General features: G+C 44.1%; 3 protein-coding genes and 1 long non-coding RNA gene across 8 annotated transcripts; 3 read left to right on the plus strand and 1 right to left on the minus strand.

Moving 5' to 3' along the window:
- The first annotated feature begins 177 nt into the window (after nucleotides 1-177).
- On the plus strand, nucleotides 178-4,381 carry tbpl2 (TATA box binding protein like 2). Of its 2 annotated transcripts, XM_068338675.1 has the most exons (8): nucleotides 178-2,001; nucleotides 2,505-2,709; nucleotides 2,779-2,998; nucleotides 3,123-3,210; nucleotides 3,301-3,392; nucleotides 3,489-3,656; nucleotides 3,790-3,884; nucleotides 4,222-4,381. In XM_068338675.1, exons 1-8 carry the CDS (start codon nucleotides 1,954-1,956, stop codon nucleotides 4,296-4,298), a joined length of 993 nt encoding a protein of 330 aa, XP_068194776.1. In that variant the 5' UTR covers nucleotides 178-1,953; the 3' UTR covers nucleotides 4,299-4,381. The 2 variants fall into 2 exon arrangements, 1 of the variants encoding a protein (XP_068194776.1); XR_011038550.1 differs by lacking the exon at nucleotides 4,222-4,381 and having other exon boundaries at nucleotides 3,489-3,711; nucleotides 3,790-3,885.
- A 258-nt stretch (nucleotides 4,382-4,639) lies between these two features.
- On the plus strand, nucleotides 4,640-9,489 carry atg14 (autophagy related 14). The gene is made up of 11 exons (XM_068338578.1): nucleotides 4,640-5,150; nucleotides 5,927-5,989; nucleotides 6,105-6,147; nucleotides 6,433-6,514; nucleotides 6,596-6,833; nucleotides 6,926-7,155; nucleotides 7,241-7,358; nucleotides 7,463-7,553; nucleotides 8,028-8,113; nucleotides 8,259-8,433; nucleotides 8,541-9,489. The coding sequence occupies exons 1-11, from the start codon at nucleotides 4,870-4,872 to the stop codon at nucleotides 8,661-8,663; spliced, it is 1,530 nt and encodes a 509-aa protein (XP_068194679.1). The 5' UTR covers nucleotides 4,640-4,869; the 3' UTR covers nucleotides 8,664-9,489.
- A 5,019-nt stretch (nucleotides 9,490-14,508) lies between these two features.
- On the minus strand, nucleotides 14,509-15,727 carry LOC137611289 (uncharacterized). Of its 4 annotated transcripts, none has more exons than XR_011038606.1 (4): nucleotides 15,419-15,727; nucleotides 15,061-15,310; nucleotides 14,823-14,935; nucleotides 14,509-14,704 (listed from the first exon to the last, which is right to left on the minus strand). It is a non-coding gene; the product is annotated as an uncharacterized lncRNA (long non-coding RNA). The 4 variants fall into 4 exon arrangements; XR_011038607.1 differs by having other exon boundaries at nucleotides 15,061-15,208; nucleotides 15,288-15,720; XR_011038608.1 differs by having other exon boundaries at nucleotides 15,061-15,208; nucleotides 15,419-15,712.
- Nucleotides 15,728-16,738: 1,011 nt separating this feature from the next.
- LOC137611286 (myosin-2 heavy chain, non muscle-like) lies at nucleotides 16,739-22,506 on the plus strand. Its single transcript, XM_068339391.1, has 19 exons — nucleotides 16,739-17,210; nucleotides 17,287-17,370; nucleotides 17,542-17,604; nucleotides 17,716-17,811; nucleotides 18,530-18,583; nucleotides 18,651-18,713; nucleotides 19,176-19,183; nucleotides 19,735-19,810; nucleotides 20,036-20,098; nucleotides 20,173-20,235; nucleotides 20,632-20,703; nucleotides 20,783-20,815; nucleotides 20,885-20,947; nucleotides 21,022-21,084; nucleotides 21,163-21,216; nucleotides 21,335-21,397; nucleotides 21,618-21,668; nucleotides 21,757-21,885; nucleotides 22,086-22,506. The coding sequence occupies exons 1-19, from the start codon at nucleotides 16,856-16,858 to the stop codon at nucleotides 22,364-22,366; spliced, it is 1,734 nt and encodes a 577-aa protein (XP_068195492.1). The 5' UTR covers nucleotides 16,739-16,855; the 3' UTR covers nucleotides 22,367-22,506.
- The last annotated feature ends 41 nt before the right edge of the window (nucleotides 22,507-22,547 follow it).

Genomic DNA, 22,547 nt, shown 5'->3' on the forward strand with positions numbered 1-22,547 from the left:
CACAACACTTCTATTCAGATGATATTAATATTTTAGGTGTGCATTTAGCCACATGGTTTGTAGCTCCCATTGACCAACAGGGGGCGACTCCACGGGTTTTGAAAATACATTTAATCAAGTGATCATTTGAAAAAAATGGGCCAATTTCTCACTTGGTTTGATGTTGATCGAATTAAATGTGTTGATTAGTCCTTTCAACAAAAAATAGCCTAGCCTAACCTAACCTAGCTTAGCCTAGCCTAGCAGATCAAAGATGAAGATGAAAGGTCCTGATCAAAGAAAGAGACCAAAGGATATATTTTACAGCTGCAGCTCTGAGACGTTAGTGCAGCGTCTACTGTTGAACTACTGACAGAATGAATATCGAGGAATATATCATGTCTCCTGATGCGCATGCCGCTCTGTTTGTTGCTGACATGGCAATACGTGAGCCGTGGCAGAAACTCAGACGTCTTCTTCATTGCAAGGCAGCAGCTGAGTCTGAAGAAAAATACTTTTCTACCAAGTTGCCGGTGGAGTCTGAAGACACATCTTCCTGTTATCCATGGCTTAAAGTGGCGTTCAAAGCCGCTGCATTGGCAGGACTGGCCAGTGCAGGTTATTACCTTTTCACCAAATGAGGAACAGAGGCTAGAAGATGATGGAAACAGGAGATGGTAGAGTCTCCTGGTCATCGTTCAGCCGCCTTGAGGGCCACGAAGCCTATCTCAGCTGGAGGAGTGGTCGCAACCCGTGGTCCTTTAACGTCTCCCTACTGGCTACATGGAGATAAATCACAAAATGAAGAAATAATACTGAAAAGACAAATGGTTTACAAAAACAGAACTTATAAAATACTTAATGACACGACTGAATTAGGCCTACAATTGAACATTTATAACTCAATTAAAAGAATTAAAACCCCAATAGTTTTCACTGTTTTTTTTAATGTTTTTATTCATATTTACACTATTTCAGTTCGCAGTTGATTCTTCTAGTTTGGTAACTTCTTTACTGTAAGTTCCAAATGCTGCACCGCCGTTCTCTTTAATTCCTTCTGTTATGCTCTCCTTGAATTTGTGAAGTGAAATCTCACGAGGATTCTCTGTAAGTCATTTTATATTCATCCAATCACCAGTCCGTGCTTACAAAGCATTGTCAAATGGAGTTGTTTCGAGACCATTCTTAATTACATTTAAAATGAGGTACCTATAATAACCCCGACAAGAAATTCTCAACAGATTTAATTAACTTGAATTAAAATCAGAGAATCTGCCATATGTGTAAAATAAAAATAAAAAACACCGCAAATTTAACATTATTTTTGTCAAATTGCAACTTTATTACAAGTTTAGTCACGAAAAATTCAACTACAGTATGTCTGTATTGCGATCATCAGCTGTTAGTTACATCAGGAACAGCAGAACAATCCCTCTCCTCACGATGCCATGCTGCGGTGTTTACAACAGATGTGCGTGCGCAGAGTTCCTTCTCTGCAAAGGGAGACTGTCCCCCCCTGCTGGAGAGCAGACGAACTGCAGCGAACAACAGCAAACAGTCATTGATCAGGTAATGTACTATTATCACTGTTTTCACTGTGAATGAGAAGGAAACATCTTTGTCATCCTGTGAGGACATGTCTCCACACGGGACACGAGGTATTTATGAAGGCGTGTTAAACTATCCTCACTTTGACTTCTTTAAAATCAGTGGGGATAACTACAGTTCATGTAGTTATGAGTGGCACTGCATTTACTTTAGAGAGCAAAACAGTGCTTTGAAAAGACAACAGGAAAAGTAAAAAAATGACATGATCAAAGTTGGAGCGGATTGAACGTCCCTGTTGAAACTGAAGGTGAAGCTGTAGCTGAACGATTGTTTGATGAGTTCAGGATTAGAGGCAGCTGTGTCTGGCTGTAGGAGGCCCTGGAAGGTCCTGGAAGATCCTGGATCAGGGCAGATGGTTCTTCAGTCATGGATGAGTCCGCGTTGGAGCGCTATTTCGATGACTCCATTGCAAATGTGAGCTGAAGCTGTGTTCTCCTGTTTGACCTCATGTTCCAGTTTTGTGAACTTTATTTAAAAGAAAAGAAATTAAGTTGAGGTCTGTCGGTCTTTGCAGGAAAATATCTACATTTTCTTTAGCATGACACACCAGTAGTCATTTATTTCTGTTTATTGAATTTTTATTAACTACTCAATGGCTTGTCATTTAACTTTGAGATTAGTAATTTCAATTTGGATTAGTTTCAGTTAAATGTTTGTTTGGGCTGTAGTTCTGTGAATGAAGGCAAACTCAAGTGTATCCACAACCGTTCTGATGTTTGTTCTTTTTTAAAAATTTGCACATTGTACGAGAACTTTCACTGACACGTAGGTTGTAGGTAAAACAAAGTGAAAAACCAGAAAATAATTACTGTCTGGTTTTTTTTTTCAACTGTGAAGACTGAATCTCCTTACTTCTTCAGAAGCAAACTTTACAACTCTATTTTTACTAAAATGCAGATTGTCTGTTTCTCCTGCAGGATTCAAGCTTCAATTTGGAGGACGAGCTGGGTCTCCAGATCCCTGCTCATGATATACAAGACTCCGCCCCCTCTCTGCAGGACTCCTCCTTCCTGGCGACGAAGGCGAGGCCACCCGGCACGGAGCAGGGCGATGACCTCGACCTCAGCTTTTTGCCTGATGAGCTTGGCACACAGGAAGAGCTCAGTCGTCATGACAACACAGGTACAGCAAAATTGATGCTTTTTTTTCTTTGGATCATTATAAGTTGATGATTGGTCCATTTTTTTGCAGCGGATAATGAGGCTGCAGTTCTGGATGCGTCCCACGACAGCGGTGTCTGTCTGGACTACAACTCCCAGGGTTCCACAGTAACAGACGGGGACCCACAGCCAAGCTCGTCCACGTCAGGGCTGGGGACAGGTGCCTCCCCCTTCTGTCCCATGACCCCTATGACCCCAATGACACCCATGACACCTGTGACGGAGAGGTCGGGAATCATCCCACAGTTGCAGTAAGTCATTGATGAGCTACTCCATCTTTTTTTTAATCTGCTGTACTGAAACATGTTGTAGTTCATTTAATTTACATGTAATAGTTGCAGTCTCACAAAACTGGTCTTGTGTGTTTCTGTGCAGGAATATCGTCTCCACAGTGAACCTGGGATGTCCCTTAGATCTGAAATTTATTGCCCTCCAAGCCAGAAATGCTGAGTACAACCCAAAGGTACAGAAACCCAGCACTAAGGAGCCGTTCTGCTCCGTTACTGTGGTGATGATCCGAAGCTGTTGGCTCAGTTCTGGTACTGTGCTTTAGCGCTTTGCGGCGGTCATCATGAGGATCCGTGAGCCCAGAACCACCGCACTCATCTTCAGCTCAGGGAAGATGGTGTGTACAGGAGCCAAGAGGTCAGTCTGTGCGTCTACCTGTAGGTAAAAGCTGTGATATAATCTTAATGAACCTCCATATCTTCTCCACCTGCTGGTCTGTTGGAGCACATACAGTGAGGAGCAGTCGCGACTAGCAGCCAGGAAATATGCTCGGGTGGTGCAGAAACTTGGATTTCCTGCTAGGTTCCTGGACTTTAAGATCCAGAACATGGTGGCCAGCTGCGACGTCTGCTTCCCCATCAGACTAGAAGGACTGGTCCTGACGCACCAGCAGTTCAGCAGGTAGAAGCACAGACGGTGGCAGAAGATGGGAATTAGAATCCGTTTCTGAGATTTGGTTAGTCATTCTGATTGCATAGTAATGAGCTGATAAAAAGCTTCCATGCAATTATTATTTGTTTCTATCCATCTCTAGTTATGAGCCAGAGCTGTTTCCAGGCCTCATCTACCGCATGGTGAAGCCTCGCATTGTCCTGCTCATCTTTGTGTCTGGGAAAGTGGTGCTGACTGGTAATTAAACTCATTAAAAGTCAACATTTTGGTCCTAAAAAGGGAAGCTACAGAGGAGAAGTTTGAGTTTGGCAAACACAAATTATAAATTGAAGTTTAATTGTTACATTTGTTAAATTTTGTTCATTTAGTAAGATTTAGTTGTATTAACTTTTCATAGCATATTTATAATTTTTTTAATGATGAAATATTTTGTTACAATAAGATTCTTAGGATTGATATTTCGAAATTGTAAAAATTATTTATTTTTAAAATATTTTTTATTTGTATGCAGCCCACTTTCACGTGTCTTCTATTGACATAACTCTCATAATTATATAGTTGTTATAAATTCCAGGGGCTAAAGAACGGGCCGAGATCTACGAGGCGTTTGAGAACATTTATCCAATCCTGAGAGGCTTCCGGAAGCAATGAGGGACATCTGTGATGTCACTTCCTGTTCATATGTAAATAATGGAATAAATCTTACTTTATCTGTAACGCTTGTTTGCATGGTAAATAAGCTGTTTGTTTTAGAAGTCTGTTGAATATTTCTCAATTCTGAAAGAAGAAAATGATTTAAATAAAAGTTATCGTTTTTTCAATTGTCTTTATTGCATTTAATTCCATCCTTATTTAGACTTGAATGTTTCTGACGCAAAAGTTAATCATCGTAGAAATCGAAAATTGTGCTAACATTGATCTAACTCTTAGTTTTGTCTCCACAGAATGTGGAGCGAATGTTTCCTCGACTCCGCCCACAAGTTGACGTCATACCGGAAATGAAACGTGAAACGCACTCCTCATCAAAACAAAAACATCTGCGTTAGTCTACCGAACGTTTTATAAGATGTATCGTGTTTATGTGACGAGGAATATTAATATCCAGATAATGTAATTGCCGTAGAGAACGCTGAGTCATGCAGGAAGTTGGTTCATTCTAGAAAGAACAGCATTACATTAATATTGGGTAATTAGCTCGGCTAGCTGTTAGCGTCCTCTCTACATGGCGTCCTCCGACGGACTCCACTCGCTTGGCCCGGACCGCGCTGCTTTGTCCGGCGGCCTTCAGCCAGTCGGGAGGCCCCCTCTGCGCTCCCACTCCACCCACCAGCCCCACTCCACCCACGGCTGCGTGATGATGGTGGAGTCGGTGGACGACGCGGAGGGGCTGTACGTGGCGGTGGAGCGGTGCCCCCTGTGCAGCACCTCCCGGCGCAGGCTAACATGTGCCCGCTGCGTCCAGGCCGGGGACTTCGTCTACTTCGACGGGAGCAACACTGAAAGGTTTGGGACACGACACACCGCTGGTGGGAAGTACCGGCTGGAAGGGAGAGCAGGTGTGGGTGGAACAGAGAGTTAATGACGGTGTTCGCGGAGCTCCGGCTGCTGCTGGTGTTTCCAGAGGAGCCGGTTCGGCTAGCTAACCGGCTAAAGCTACACAACACAATACAGAAAGCTAAAGGTCAACCTGGGACCCCCCAGGGGTTTTAGAGCACATTTAATTATCATTAATTATACTATATCACAACACTTTCATTTAAATGTAAAACTCAAATTCCTCAGGCTGTATGATCTTTGTGTTATTTTTTAACTCAGGAATGGCAGGTTGGACAAAGATTGTAGGATCCCCCCCCCCCCCCCCAAAAAAAAAGGTTTTCAGGCTTTAATCTGCTCCCATACATCAATCAAGTGTCACAGAAATGTTTGTGTTTACTGACATTGTTATGCAACCATTATTAAAATAGAATTTAGTGTTCATGTCAGGTGGGTGGCGCTGTTGCCTCACAGCAAGAAGGTTATGGGTTCAAGTCCTTTCTGTGTTGAGTTTGTGCGTAGGTTCTCTCCGGGTTCACCTCCCACCTCCAGAGCTTAGGTGTGTGTGTGTGTGTGTCCTACGCTGGCGACACAGCTGGGATGTACCCAGCCTCTCGTCCGTAGTCAGCTGGGATAGGCTCCAACAACATCCGTGACCCGCACGGATGGATGTTCACGTCAGAGAGCAGGGGAACAAACGGGGTCGTCCCTGGGAGGCATCCATCTAAATGATTTTTTTTTTTTAGATACGTTGAAAAACTGGAGCGGTTTAAGAAGCTGAAGGAAGAAAAGGAGTGGCTACAACAGAGGTAAAGTTAATATTAACTCCCCATCGCTCTTATATATTTTTCAATTCGTCACTAAATCAGATATGATATTACTGCCGGACCCACTTGTTGCATCTCAAATCCTGTGCCCTCTCAGAGTCATCCAGGCCATGGACAGTAAGCTGCAGGCGGATGAAATGGTGAGTGACGTCGCCTCGGATCCGTCAGACCGACATGAAATCAGCCTGGCAGAATTCCAGCAGCCAGACGTGTTTGTTTTTCAGTGTGATTAGACCCTATAAAAGCAAAGAGAAGCCAATTGTTTGGCTTTTTTCTGTTCTGTTCTTGATAATCTCCACAAAGTCTGCTGTAAAGCTGATCTTTTTTTTACTTTCACAAAGTTAGAAAGATGATTGTTGGTGGAAGCAGATGTTTGACGCAGCAGAGCAGACAGGAGAAACTAACCAGCTGCTGTTTCCTCTCAGAAATGGAAGATCATGTCTTGTAAGATGAAGATCGAGCAGCTGAAGGAGGCTGTTGCTGGGGGCAACGAGGAGATGAAGAGGGGTGAGCGTCTGCAGACTACTTTGAAAATGTTTCTTCTCCTCCTCCTCCATCGTTTACTTCGCTATCCTCCTCCTCCTGCAGAGAAGGACCTCCTCCTGCGTTCCCAGGAGGAGCATCAGCGGCTGCAGCGCCGGGCGGTACGCCACCAGGAGAAACGGGATAAAATCGAGCGCCACAACCGTCGTTTGGGGGAGCTGCTGGAGAAACGCAGCCGCGAACAGCAGAGCCGACTGGGGCAGCTGGCGGCGCTGAGACGCGAACACATCCTGGAGCTCACCACGCACATCTTCCCCACGAGGGAGGAGAAACAAGGCAGCAGGTGAGCGAACGCACCTGAATGCCGAGCAGATGGCTCCAAACTCGGAATCTCAAGAACCTCTTTCTGTCTCTGCCCCTGCGTTCGCCGCTCAGAGACCCCGCGGACGTGGTGGAAGAGTGCGACCTGGCGTTGACCTCCAGCACCGTGAGCGAGCTGGCCGAGGCTCGGAGGACCACCTACCTGTCGGGTCGCTGGATCTGGGACGACCAGAATGGAGAGACCAGCATCAGCATCACTGGGTCCCCCGTTACGCTGCCTAGCAACGGAGACTGCTCCGCCTACTACAGCTGGGTGGAGGAGAAGAGCACCAATCAGGGCCCAGGTGAGGGGCGACCCGGGCGGGTGGAGAAACGTTTTATGGCAATATGAGAGTAAATGTGTGACCTTTGACCTTCCGTGTGCTGCAGAATTGGACCACATCAACCCGGCTCACACCATCAGCGCCGCGCTCTGCTACGCCACGCAGCTCACCACCATCCTGTCCCACATCCTGGACGTCAACCTGCCCAAGAAGCTCTGCAACAGGTGAGTCAGGGAACCCCCGCCGCTGCGTTCGCAGACCGCTGGAAAACACGGCGTCGGGTTCCGTAACTGACCCGCTTCAGCCAAGGTTCTGGTTTGTTCCTCAGCGAGTTCTGCGGGGAGAACCTGAGTCGGTACCGCTTCACCAGAGCGCTGACCAAACTCAACACCAACATCCTCCACCTCTGCTTCTCACAGGTCAGAGAAACGACGCAACGGTTTGTTAGGAGGGGGGTGACGGTCAACGTCAAGCATTCTTCTGTGTTTGTGGGTTTTTTTTTCACTTTTCAAATTTACATTTTTAAATGAAGATTCTGATGTAGCGTTATTTTACTGTTCTGTTACAGGCGCTGTTCAGAAAAAATGTAATTACAATTTTTAGAAATCTTTCTGTGTAAATATGTCAGGTTACATCTGACACCTCCAGCGTATAGGTCTGATATTTCTTTACATTTTTTTAAATTTTCTATTTATTTGGTGCCATATATATTCAGGTGCACTCAGTAGTCCGGACTTTACGGAGAAATCCTCGACTTCCTCCAACGTTCATTTTCAGACACGTTCAGACTTTGAATCAGGTCCTTGGTTTTAAGGGTGTGTTACTGTTGGAAAGAGTGTCGTCATACGTGTGTGTGTGTGTGTGTCTGTCTGTCTGTCTGTCTGTCTACACAGCATGTAGACAGTGAGAAGCTCCATCCCCATCACACCATGAGGAACATCATGTTTCTGGTTTCCCCTGACAACGACAACCTGGGCAGGTGAGAACGTCCGTTCCGGAGATCGACTTGAGTCCGATGTCTTCATCTTAAATATCTGATTGTTTGAATTAGAAATTCAGATGTTCAGTCGTACCTGTTAAATGTGTGGGTGTGTTGTCCCCCCCGGGTCCTGCTTCTGGAGCAGGACGGGTCCGTTTGAGGTGAGCGCTGACCTGGAGGAGTCCATGGAGTTTGTGGAGCCGGAGGCCGCCGGGCCCGCCGAGGAGAGTGGAGACGAGGCGGTGACGGATGAGGAGACGGATCTCGGGACGGACTGGGAGACGGTGCCGAGTCCACGATTCTGTGACATCCCATCACAGGTAGAAACACTTGCATCACCCCGGAAACTTTTCACACCAAACCAAAGAAAAGTGTTTGACTTCCTGGACTAATACATCCCAACCCTCTATTCATTCTCTTCCTACAGTCCATGGATCTTTCCCAGAGTGCTTTGCAGGTATCCCAGCCCGCTGCTAACACTGGAGGAATGATCTCCTCCGCCGCTGCCTCCGTCACTTCCTGGTTGAAGGCCTACACCGGCCAGCGCTGATCCAGCTGGACTGATCTGGATTAGATGGGCCAGTGTGGACGAATGTGGAACTCCCAGACATCTCAGTCTTACGTGGAGAAGGCTGGACTGGGGTCAGAGGTCAGGCTGGCAGGTCGGAAGGTCAATGAGCTGCAGCCAATCAGAAACTACCCAGATTTAATTAACTTTGTGAAGCTTTATTGGATCAAACAGAGTTCCTGCTGAGCAACCGGTACACCAGCATCACACACTAACAGGCAGGTCAGGGTTCGACACCACGTCCTCATGGGAACAGGTACCACAACACTGGAAGGTCCCTTTACACCACAAGGTTCACAAAGTCTGCTCTTCGCGTTTTAAAACACTTGTACACACAAACTCATCTGACGCTGTAGCTCGCATGCCAGTAGGTGGCGACTTAAAAATCAAGAATCGACACCGTAGACGCAACACAAAGAGAACCGCCTCGACGCCATCGTTTCTTGACCACGACGCTGGAGCGCGATGTGATTTTATCAGCAGCACGTGATCGACAGTTAAAAGATTTCAGTCAGGAAACAAAACATGTGGGTGTAAGCCCCCATTAAACTGTGTTCCAAACCATTTATTACACTCTGTTGTTGTAGACTTGACATTTGTCATCTGTCTGCTGCCACAAAGGGAACGTTTTGCCTGTTTGACATTTGTTTGTATTTGTTGTTGTGTGACGTAGGGGGGAGGGGGGTGAAGACCTACAGGAAGCGTTCAGTTTCTTTCTTTGAATGTTCACAGAACAAAGTGTGTTTTAAACGATGTGTGAACTGTTCTTCGTTGCCATGGAAATAAAACCTTGTTTCCTGCTTTTGGACACTGACGTATCTTTTCGCGCATTAGAGAACCAGGAAGAGAAGCAAAGGGTTCTCCACTGCGTCTATATGAGATCTGATTCTGCATTGTGGATTTTGTGTGTTTGGTTGTTTTGAAATCGGGACACGAAGAATATGTGTTTTAACAAATAAGACTCGTTGATGAATTCGCTGAACACGACGGCACACCTGAACCAGAACAAGATCAATGTGAAGTGTGTCCCCTAAGCACGCGTCCTTCAACTCACAAATCCAGACACTACATCTGGAATGCTTTGACATTTACCTGGTGTTTTCATTGAATTGACATTCAGAGTTACATCACCTGTTAAAACTTTTGGTACACAGTGACGGTACGACGAGCTGGATTGCTAAGTCTTATCTTTAAATTTCATTCCTTAGTTGCCTCAGATGGTTTTTATGTTATAAAAATGTCTTTTTGACTCTATGAGCCACTTCCGGTTGAGCCGTCCAGCCCATTGTTGTCTTTCCGGCCCAAGTATCAAGGGAAATATTCCCACTATAATATTGTGTCTCTAAAACTATACCGCTGCTTAAAAACACAACTTCACAATCAAACTGCAGGCTGAAGGAGACGTTTGTTGTGATATTTTTTGTTTGAAGTGTCATTTTCAATCCAACCTAAATGAAGTGAAGTCTGAACTGGGGGAAATGTTAAGCTTTCCCCCAGTTCAGACTGGGGGTTCCTGGTATAAACTGATGGATGAATTTGCGGTACCTCGGGCACCTGTTTACCATGAAAAAACACAGGATACACTGTTGTGTGTGTGCAGAATTAACTGACATGGTCCCACCAGTGTATTTCACATGATGTCAAATGTAATGGACAGTCAACATGTGATGGATGTGATTAGTTTGCTCCCGGTTTTATGTGAGAAGCGGCAGTTTATCTAACGAGATAACAATGTGTCTGTAGTTACCCACTACGTCCACGAGATGGCTGAATCACTGAAGAAGGCTAGTATTTACCATTAAGAGACTTCTGAAGGAGTTTGACATATCTCATTATTTTGAAATGAATACAATCGGAAAAGTGTTTGAAATGCTAACTACCAGTAGCCTCCCTCTCCAATCTCGTTAGAATTTCCTAAAGATAAAGAAGATCATTGTTCGTCTGGGTTCGGAGACAAACTTGAGTTAAACTAAAAAGTGCAATACGATAACTTGACCACAGGAGGGCATTGTAGGCACAACATAGGTAAAGTTGGATGTAATCACAGTATAATAATTTCCGGTGAGCTGTCAAAATAAAAGCATCAAAATAACGAAGTACTGTATATTTTTTCAGTTTAATGAGAAAAATACGAGAAGATTTTATACACCGGTTTTGAACGAATGCCACAAAGGAACATATAGACGATTTCTTCATATAGAAAGAGTCAGCCGTTGAAAAAGCTAAAGCTACTGCTGTCTTTGGTACAAACCATGAAGTTGGAGGGGCTATAGTATTGCAAAATGCTAAATTAGAAGATTGGATTATCGAGACGTGCAGGGAATTTTAAATAAGGAGATTCATAAAGTGTTCAACTTTTAGATTCTTTCATAAAAGTGTTAAGGTTGTGGATTAAATGTACTGGTCAAAACCAAGAAGAAGGTTTAACAATATTAAAATAAGCAGAAGTTAGTACAGTCAAATAGTGCAGGAAGTAAAAAGTAGGTTTTGGATTTTAGAGGATGTAGGAACCCTGAACTGTTCTTGACCGCAGCGGTAACGCTCTTTAAGACTGAGTAAAGCTAAAATATGTAATGTAGCCATTGACCACAGGGGGCACTGTAGGCACAACATGGATAAAAATTGGAAGCACAGTAATCGCCGATATACGTTGATTTCCTGTCACCTTTCAAAATAAAAGCATCGAAATAACGAAGTACAGTACTCCATATATTTTCGATGTAGTGAGAAAAACACGAGAAAATTCGACTGACGCGTTCTTGATATTTTTAAATCGGATTTGAACGAATGCCACGAATGAAAATACAAACGATTTTACACATGAGAGGAGTCAGCCGGTGAAAATGCTTGGTAGCGCTAAAGCTACTGCTAACTGTCAGGGAGTCAGTGCAGTCTTTGCTACAAACTTCGAAGTTACAGGAGCTATAGTAATGCAAACAACTGATTCAACAGTTTGTATTTGCATTGTTTTTAAATTTTTAGTCAGTTGTAGCAGGGGTGGGGGTGCAAACATGCAATCGTTCGGTCGATTAAAATATTTGATAGTCACAACCGGAAGCACTTGACAATCTAACAACGTCTAACTTTATCTAACTATTTGTGTAGTTACTATTTATGTCCACAAGAGGGCATCACGATTTCAGATCATTCAGTAACATTATTGACACGACTTACGAAATAACTTTGTTGTGTAGTTTTCCACGGAGCAGTTAAACAGATATAAAGCTAGGAAATTCAACGTTACTATTATATTTGTTTTAATGCTTTTGGTGATGTTGTACTTCAAACATGTCATTAATTGTTTTAGTTGCATAAAAGCATGGATTAGTGTTGTTGTAGTTACTCAGTATGGCCACAGGAGGGTAGGAGATGTATTTCTTGCGCTGGAAGTGGTCTGAGTATACAGTACTGTATTTTAGCCGAGGTCGGGGCTCGAATATGAATTCAGCATGCATGTCTTATTTTGCTTATATTTTCTTTCTTTTAGAGGTTTTTGTGTCTGTCGTTGTGTTTTTGCCCTCTTTTTGGCTTTTGAGTTCACCTCAGGAGTCCCATCCTTTAATTGTTGGATTTACCTATTCAACAATCAAGAATGTTACACGTTGAAATGATAATTCTTCGTTTACATCGAACCAAAACAGACATCATTGCAGACTTTACTGCTATTGTTGAACTTACAGAAGCTACAGTCATTCGTTGTTTTCATTGTTTACAGAAGGGTAGTCGCTTTTAGCAGGGTGGGCAAACACGTATTAGTTCCGTAGATTAAAAATACTTTGATAGTCACAACCGGAAGCTATTGACAATCTAACAACGTCCAACTTTATCTCAATGTTTTGTAGTTACCCCTTATGTCCACAGGAGGGCAGCACGAGTACAGATCCTTCAACAACGTACAATAAAAAATGGCACGTCTTCCGAAATAACATATTTATGTATTTTTTCACGGAATAGTTCAACAGATTTGAAGCATGCATGTCTTATTTTGCTTATATATTTTTCTTTTACAGGTTTTTGTGTTTCTTTCTCTTTATGTTTTTCTGTTATTTTTGGTTTTTGAGTTCACCTCATGAGTCACATCCTTTAATAAGTGGTTTGACCTATCCAAGAATGTTGCACGTTGAAATGAGAACTCTCCATTTACATCGAGCCAAAGGTGTCTCATGCACTCCAACTTTGAAGGAAATATTTTAATTAATTTTGTTCATCTTAACAAAAGTTGCGTTCTATCAAGTAAAAAAAAAATAGTAATATATGATTTGTTAGGATATGTAAAGTTACATTAAAATGATTTTCTGAACTTTTATTTAGAAAATTAAGCATTTGTAGTTTGTCACTTTGGCCATAGGAGGGTATCGAACGCTTTTCACCATCAAGAGCTTTCTGAATATTTTATCAGCAATTGAGTTTAACATGTCTTATTATTTGAAATGTACACGATCGCAAAACTGCTTGAAATGCTAACTAGCATTAGCCCCCTTCTCCCTTCTCGTTAGAGTTTCCTAAAGGTGAAGTAGATGATTGTTCTTCTGGGTTCGGACACTAAGACAGAGTAAAGCTAAAATGTGTAATACGGCCATTGACCACAGAGGGCAGTGTCACCAATATGTGTTCATTTCCGGTTGTCGCTCAAAATAAAAGCATCAAACGAACAGGAAATATATTGGAATCAATTTCACGAGAAAAGTACGACCAAAAACTGGTGACGAGTTTTTGATGTTTTTACATCATTTTTGAACGTTTATTACCGTCCAGATAAAGACGTGTAGGGAGGATTAAGGGAGGAGATTCATAACGTGTCATAATCTGTTAGATTCTAGTGTTAAAGTGTTAAAGTTGTGGGTTAAATCTACTGGTCAAAACCAAGAGGAAGGTTCAAATATTTTCAAATAAAGCAGAAGTTAGTATAATAAAATAGTGTGGGTAGTAAACAGGAGGTTTTGGGTTTCTGAGGATGTAGGAAGCCTGAATTGTTCCTCTAGTCGTCCTCGTCCTCTCATCAGAGCAGCACGGTGGCGCAGCGGTAACGCTGTCGCCTCACAGCCAGGAGGTCTGGGGTTCAAACCCCACTGAGGGCTTCCCTGTGAGGAGTTTGCATGTTCTCCACGTGTCTAGTGGTTCTAAAAACATGCACATAGTTGAGCTAAACTGGTAATAAGTGTAAAGGGGGTGAGAGGACACACCGAGGTTCTTGTAGTGGGTAATTGGTTCCAAACCTGGTTACGGAAACATTTTGGTCGTGTTTTCTCCACCTGTGAACCCCATAAATACAAGTTCCAAACTAAATCACAGCAGCTGAAGGTTTAGCTCAGAGAGATTAGAGGAGGAACTCAGATCTGAGGTTATGGGTTCAAATCCTACTCCTCCCATCATTTTTCAAGCTGTCTCCTGAATGACGAAGACAAATACGCCCGGAGAAAAGGTCTGAGTGTGAAGGAGCCCGTGGCCTGGTGGGTAAGTTCCCACAATGAGCCCAACCCGTACTCGCTGTGGGTTCTGGATCAAAGCTGTGTCTCACAGAAATGAGGCCGGAGGGGGCCTTGTCCCCTCCTGGCCCTCTGGAGGTATTGAAAGGTGGGGTTATGGAGCCTCAAGCCAGAAACGGTTGACATTTTACCACCATCATGAAGTAAAGTCTACTAGTAACCAAAGTACCTTCTTACACAGGATACTCTTATCCTGCACGTAAGTTAAGAATGTTGGAAGAAACCTCTGTCATAGCCGCCACCAATAAGGAGAAGACAAAGATCCTTCAGGTTTGTAGGTAATAGAAGACCGAGGTTTTGGGAAGAACCACCTGTAATGTAATAAATAGAAAAAACACTAATGACTAACAGAATTTTATTTATATTCTGTAATTTACAATACAAGAATAAAAGGTTCAAGTCGAATTCAGTAATCCCTCGTTACTCGCAGTTAATGCTTCCAGGAACAACCGCAAAAAACGAGATGTGGTGGGAGGGGCTTCTGTAGCTGCAGCACCTCGTTCCGTTTCGGGAAAGTGAGGCCGAGCGGCGGTCAGGCTGCAACAAACATGACCATCGATCAGTGAATCAATCAGTCAGTGAATCGACCAGTGAATCCATTGACACCTGTTTTTGTCCCCGGCTGGACGAAAACAGGAGACACTGCAGGCTTTACCAGAGCTGAGCAGCTTGGCCCTCAGGGGCCGCTCCTCACTGCTGACCAGCGGGATGTTTTCGGGTCTGATGGACGACACCAACGCTCCTGATGGAGTCTGAGGCCACCGGCAGCTGCAGGGACAAAGAAAGGACCAGAAAAGGGGGGCTGAGTTTTCTTTGGCCTGTGGGCAGGACTGGGGTTTCACTGCTGATGGAAAAGCTAATCAATAGCTGATTGATTCCTTATCAATACCCACCTGCTGAGCGATTGGCCGGATCTCGTTCAAGGACAGCGATTTTGTCCAGCAGCTCCAACACTTGACCGGAAGTCCCTCGGTGTTCAAACTGATGAGGGAGCCTGAGGATGTCTGACTGATCCGGGTTCAGGAGCGTCCGCGTCTGGGACTGGGGACAAGACCGAGACAGGAGACGGTTCTGAGTCGATGTTCTGATGGAGGACACGTTCCAGCACCCAAAGCTTTACCTCCTGGTGAATCCTTGTTCCTACTAACAGACCGAACACCGACGGGACCGGAAGTCACCGAGTTTAGCACGGAAGCTAACTGAGAGTGGCTAACCGGCTAACCCTGTTAGCTCCCGTTCGCTGTTAGCTACCTGTCAGCCACTTTGAAAGCCGCTCCGAGTTAAATCTTCCGCCGTGTTTTTCCAGGTATTTCCTGGTTTCCGGGCCACCAAGACGCCTCCGGTCCGTGTTCTCCGGTCCACTAAACTCCAACCTGCGCCGGAGCCACAAATCCACCTGCTGTATTTTCTGGTGACGTCAGTGAGCGGAACCGTCATCACAGCTTGTTTCAGCCGAGCCAAACTTGGTGAAACACCGAGTCACCTCTCGGCTCGGCTAAACTCGGGACTGTTCGTTTACATTGACGATGATAGAACAGCGCCCCCTGCTGGGAAAAACAAAAACTGACCTGTTCGGAACCGGAGTTCCAAATTAACTAATTTTTCCTCCAAACCAGACGGACGTTTCGTTCCCAACTCCAATAATATCAAATATTAAATTTAGTAAAATATAAAAAAACTTGATAAAAACGAACTTTTTTTTCCTCAAACTAAAGTCACACCTGGATTTGTTTCTACTCTGAACACTCCAGAATTACGTACACAAAACACTTATGACTCATTTTCACTATCGTGCCAGACCTCTCCCTAACAATCCGTTCACCGGTGCCGCTGATACCGAGGTCCACTTCACGCCTTTTCATTTTATTTTCCATCTCCTTAATCTGGGGGCCATAATTTCCACACTATGGGAGCCCCTGGTGTAAATAATCCACAAGAAAAACCACCTGCGGTAGAAGTGCACGTGAGTGTGCACGTGTCAGTTTAGTGTACAGATCCTCTGAGCTGTAGATTAGCTGTTAGCTATGTGTGGTATGCACTGAGCCCACCACACACACACACACACACACACACACACACACACACACACACACACACACACACACACACACACACACACACACACACACACACACACACCCCCGTTATACTTCAATCATTTACAGCAACACCAATGATTTAATCACAACTCTTTTCAAGTGATTTTATGTTTAAAAAATATTCCATTTAATCTAATAAACTGTAGTACTCTAAAATTCATGTATACAATTCGTATTTGTATCGCTTTGTTCAAATTTTCACAGTATTTTTGATTATTCGTTTCTTTTTAAGTATTTTAAACTTTTATTTTGAAATTCTTTACCATGATAATCCCTGCTTTCTGCTCTGGAAACATCCAATAACGTCCTAATGGAGTTTTTGATAATCTGAGTTTTTAGTTCAACATCTGGAGATCTGGAGCAAAATTATTTTTATAATTTTATGTAAATTAAATTACTTATTTTATATTTTGTGAGCCTTTTTTTTTTTTTTCAAAATCCAGGAATTAAATTAGTTCCTGAGTGGACTCATTCCACCCAGTGGAAGGTTTGCACACTGGGTTTTACTCAGATTAGAGCATGTGTGTGTGTGTGTGTGGGGGGGGGGTATATAAACTGTTGGACTGTGGTGACAGGTTTTGGTTTCAGGATGGGATCTGCTCTGGTTCTACTTCTACTCCTCGGTTTGTCTCCAGCTCTCAGTCGGGGACAGATGGGGTCTCCCGCCCCCCATGAGGATGCCGCCGGGGGTCCGGGGTCCGGCGCCGCCCCGGGTCTCCCCGTCCACTGGGACGAGCTGCTGGGTTTGAAGGAGCTGGTCCTGCGCCTGAAGACGGCGGTGGTGGGGCGGCGTCAGGCCCTCCGGAGCGTGGAGAGCCGGCTGAGGGACCGGGAACTGGAGGCCGGGAAGCAGAGGGGGGAGCTGGAGGCTCAGGTGGAGGCGCTCCGGTCCAGAATGACCAGCAGCGAGGAGGAGGTGGAGGAGCTGAAGAGGAGGAACACAGGTGAAGGTCTTCAGTCTGTTTATGAGGTCACTTTATGGCCATCTTGGTTGCCATGGTAACCCGGTCCCGTCCACAGCTCTGGCGGCGGAGCTTCCTTTCCTGCAGACGAGGCTGCGGTGGAGCGAGAGCACCGTGGAGCAAATGAGGAAGAAGAGTGCAGGTGAACTCATCTCGGCAGCGCCCCCGGTGGTGGTGGGTGGGAATTACAAGGCAAAATGAAAGGAGTCAGGAGTGGAAGGAGAGCAGAAGGGATGGATTCATGAAGATTAACGGTGAAAGTAAAATGTTTAATGAGTAAACACGAAGGAGTGATGCTTTGTTGTGATCTCAGTGCTGGCAGCCCGGTTGTGTAACACCGAGAGTCTGATGGAGGAGCTGATGAAGCAGACCTCAGGTCAGATCAATCCTCTGTCCTCTGGAAAACAGAATTAATCCCCTCATTGATCATGTATGGTAATTAACAGGCAATAACCCGTTAATAACTATATTTGCTGTTCCACCTCAGCGTTCCTCATCACCAACACTTCATCGGTGTCTGAGGCGTCCGACCTGGAGCAGCGACTCAACGTCCGTCTGGAGGACCTGAGCACAAACTCACAAGGTGACGGAACTGATCGATCAATAACCAATAAGGCTTGGCGGATCAGAGACTGAAAGCACAGTGATTGATTAGTTTAGTGATTAGTTGATCACCACAAAGTTACTCTTGTTTGTGTTTCAGTTTTCAATCAACGACTGAACTCCATGGAGGAAAAACTGAACACGTCAGCTGAGAGACGTCAAATTAATGCGATACAAGGTCCTTCATTCATTCATTCATTCATTCATTCATTCATTCATTCATTCATTCATTTGATTGGGTTATTGATTTTCAGATCAGGTTTTGGAGCTCGGGAGCCGACTGAACTCCAGCCAGGTTCACCTTCACCTGGATGATCTGAGGAGAAGCGTCGCAGGTCGGTCACATGACCCAGATAATGACTTTCTAGATCCGTAAAGGTGTGCATTTCGTAATTGGTTTTTCCTGTCTGCTCAGTTTTATCAACATTTGATTTTCTTCTTGTTACTTTGGTCACTTTTAAAAATGTTGAAGTTCTATTTTTAATATGTTCAGATCAAAACAGTCAACTGAGGTCTGTAGAGAGACGGGTGGAGGACCTGCAGACAGAAAACACAGGTGAGAAACATACAGCAGGTAGATGACAACACACAGCCAAACAAGTTGTCGCCATAAACAAACACACCAAGAAATAATGTAGAACGCTCACCGGAACAGGAACAGGAATCAGGAGTTGATCTTTTACTCCTTGTGGTTTCAGTTCTACTTCATGCTGGTGAACGTCACCTGGAGGCGCTGCAGATTCAAACCACAGGTGAACAAGCTAAAATCACTTTCCTTCAGTGTTGTGATCTCCAACAGAATTCTGGTTTTATCCTCAGAGCTGGAAACCAGACTGGACGCCGTCGAGGAAGAAACCAACGACCTGTGGACCGAACACACAGGTTAGACGTGTTCTTTATTCATAGAAATAGATTATGAGTCAAAAATATAAATAGTAAATTTTTCCTCTTTCTGCCTCCAAAAGAAAATCATAAAATAAATCTTAACATTGAAACGTCCTTTTTAACATAAAAACGTCCATTTTTTAAGAATAAACAAACACTGATGGTTTTGTTAGAAGCATCAAAGATATGAATGTCATTTTGATGAGGAATAAACTGCTGCAGCTCAGCTTCTGTATTTTAATCTTATTCGACCAATTTTAATATTTATTATTAGATTTAATTAGTTTGTAATGATTTTGTTTTCAGCTCGTTCTGCTCAAATTTCCTCGATGGAATCCAGATTGACTAACAACCACAACAAGACTACAGGTTCTTATATTCCTGTTCAACTTGGTGCCATAATTTACATATACGTATATATATACGGTTTATATTAAACGGGAAATGTTTCCTGTTCAGTTCTGGAGGTGAGACTGAGTGAGAGTCAGAAACAGCTGGAAGCCCTGAAGACAGAAAACATAGGTAACAAACAGAGCACATTATTTGGAAGAGCTACTAATAATTTGATGCTTCTTTTGGGTACATTATGCTAAGATATTGAACTTTAAAAGTCATATTTTGTAAATAAATTAAATGAAAATAGATGAAAATATTTTCAGTTATTCAAACATTATGCGAAGGTTCCCTGAGGAAATTCTGTGCTCTTCAAATTTTGTTGTTGGAATCTTGACATTTTTTTAAATTTACCTAAATTGTTTAATTTGACTTTTTTGAATACAGATTAAATGAGCTTTTTGCATTTCAAATCAGAAGTGATTTTATCCTGATTTTGTGATTTCAGGTCAGTCCAGGAATCTTTCTGCCGTGGAGTCCAGCCTGAGATACACACACAGCAACATCACAGGCAGGTTATATTTATATTAATTAATATTTCTAATTATTGAGCCATTATTCATGAATTTGATTGGTATGGACATTACTGAAAAGTCCAACCTAAACTGATTAAATGTATAAACAGCTTTCTATGACAGGTTTGGAGCTCCGACTGAGATCCGCCGAAACTCGCCTGGAACAGCAGGAGAATCACAGCGCAGGTAAGATCCAAAGACGTTCCTCACCTCTGCCAAGGAGATTGTTTTTATTGGATTATTTAATTTTATGCAAAGACAACAGAAAAGATGGACTAGAGTTATATAAAAATTTGAGCTATGATAATCAGAGGGTTTTAAAAGAAAAACATGACTCTCGGGGGCTCGAACATGGTTCCCTGAGGAACACCTCAAATTATTAAACTGTATTATTTATGTCTGTGTTTTCAGTTCAATCTGATCAGTTTTACTCAATGGATTCCAGACTGACAAACATCCACAACAACATTTCCGGTAGAGATCCATTCCTGCTTTAATATGTATTCATGTGAAATATATTGATAAGTAAATAAAATCTGATCGATCAGCGCTGGAGGTCCGACTGAGATCAGCTGAAACACAGACGGAGCAGCTGGAGGATCTCACTGCAGGTAATCAATCGTGAATCATTAGTAATCAATCACATTAGATAAGAAACATTCTGAGTCAGACTGGGGGGGCCAGTGAGAGGCAGCTGGAGGATCAACTGCTGTCAAAAAGTTATTGATCTGATCGATCCGACGGGGCTCACCTGCCAATCATGTTGCTCTGCCCCTTTTATGGTATCAACAATAAGTTAAAGATAAATTAATGAGACAGTTTTTAATTGGCTAACACGGTGTGAGGGAGGGGTTTATGACGTGTGCTGCTGCAGCCGGCCAGCAGGGGGCGTTGATGGTTTGGTTTGAACTTTAAGTTGCGTTCAGGTCCTGTGGGTCAGAACTAACAAACTCTTTTCTGCGGTTACATTAAATGTGTTTCACTAAAACGTTAAAAACTGATTTCAGTCCAGGGAGCCGTCGCTCTGAGGCTGAACATCACTGAGGAGCAGCTGGACACGCTAAGGACACAACACACGGGTTAGAACACGCCTTCTGTTGCATGATACACACCATCTGTTTCCACAGAGGTTTCTAATCTGGATGTTTTGTGTTGCAGACAGACTGACAGCAGCTCAGAGGACGACTGAAGGTAGTCCTGCTTTTATTTTGTCTTATTTTTAATCTTATATTAAAGTTCATGGGTTTTGTTTCTGGTCAGGCCTTCAGGTCCGACTGAGAGCTCAGGAGGCCGCGATCGCGCAGCTGAAGACAGGCAGACAAGGTGAACACATGTCAGAACACATGACTTGAAACAGTCACGTGACCCCTGACCTCTGACTGTTTCCTGTTTTGCAGCTCGGTTGTCTTTGCTGACGGAAGTCGTTTCCAGGTTGGAAGCCACCGAACGCCGCGGCTCAGGTGAGACGTCACACCTGGTTGACGCTGATCACACGTGTGTGTCATACCTGTGTAACCGGTGCTGTTGACGTGTGTCAGTGCTGCAGTCCGGACTGAACAGAACCGACGCCCTGCTGAGAACACACCTGGAAGGTAATCAGGCAAAAAGATGGGAAAAAAGATGAACGGTTTTTGAATGTCAGGAAAAGTCCAAAATAAAATCAGGAACACATCCAGAGATTAAACTCATGACCGTCTGATTCCTCTGAAGAGACGGACGTCCGACTGACGGCCGGCGAGAAACAGCTGGAAGACCTGAGGATGGAACACACAGGTGAGCGAAGGGTTAAACCCGCCGGAAGCTGATTTGACGACTGAAATACATCCAAAGGGTTTGACAGGTGGACCCCCAGGGGCCCGTTTAAACTGGTGACGTAGTCAACTTGCACGGTTTTGGAATAGACTAATAAAACAATAACTGGCCAATAACGTCATAAAAGTCCTGGATCAATGTTTTGGTGTCTCAAGTTTTCTGAACCGTTTTCTGATTTCAGTTTTCAGGTTCAGACTGAATGAGACCCAGAAGCTCCCAAACGACGACTCAGGTTTGCACTTTTTTTTGGAACAACCGAACGTTTTCCTCCAAGCTGGGATGGAATTTGGGAATTTGAAGGTGGAATGTTTTTTCCCCAGATGAGCTGAAGGTGGCGTTCTCAGCCGGATTGACTGATTCCGGGTCGGTCGGACCGTTTGACGAGGAGCGGACTCTGATCTTCTCCAAAACCATCGCCAACGTCGGCCGAGCCTACAACCAGACCTCAGGTGGGGCGGGGAGAGTCCTGACGTTTACTGGGTTTTAAAGGGTTAAGATTCTGTTTCATGACAGGAAGTCGTGAAATAAGATGCGTTCTGTTGTCATAACAACCGTCACCTCAAATCCCCATGTGCGCTTAGAGTATCTAGAACCTGATTGTAATGAAACATTGCCAGTGGGTTATTTTAACCTGCTCTGTGTCTGTCAGGTGTGTTCACAGCTCCTGTCAGAGGACTTTACTTCTTCAGCTTCACAGTTGCAGATTACCTGAAGGGTTACATGGGCGTCTACCTGTACAGAAACAACCAGCCAATCATCTTCAACCTGGACCTGAACGACCACGGCGGCTACGCCTCCACGTCCAACGGCGTGGCTCTGCAGCTGGAGGAAGGCGACCAGATCCGCCTCAGTCTGCCGGCCAGCTACCGGCTCTACGACGACTCCCGCAACTTCAGCGTTTTCTCCGGGTTCCTGCTTTTCGCCCTCTGATGGGGGATCGGCGGGGAACGGCCAGTCATGTGACAGGAAGTGGGAGAGCGGTCTTGTTTGGACAGGGTGACGTCTGAAGATCAGGACGATGTAAAGGAAACACGTGAAGCGAATAAACATCAATAATTATTTCTGTTAGTCTGAAACTGTTTGAGAGCGAATTGAAAAATGATGCTAAATG

This window comes from Antennarius striatus, chromosome 17 (genome assembly GCF_040054535.1).
Source record: "Antennarius striatus isolate MH-2024 chromosome 17, ASM4005453v1, whole genome shotgun sequence".
Taxonomy (NCBI): Eukaryota; Metazoa; Chordata; class Actinopteri; order Lophiiformes; family Antennariidae; genus Antennarius; species Antennarius striatus.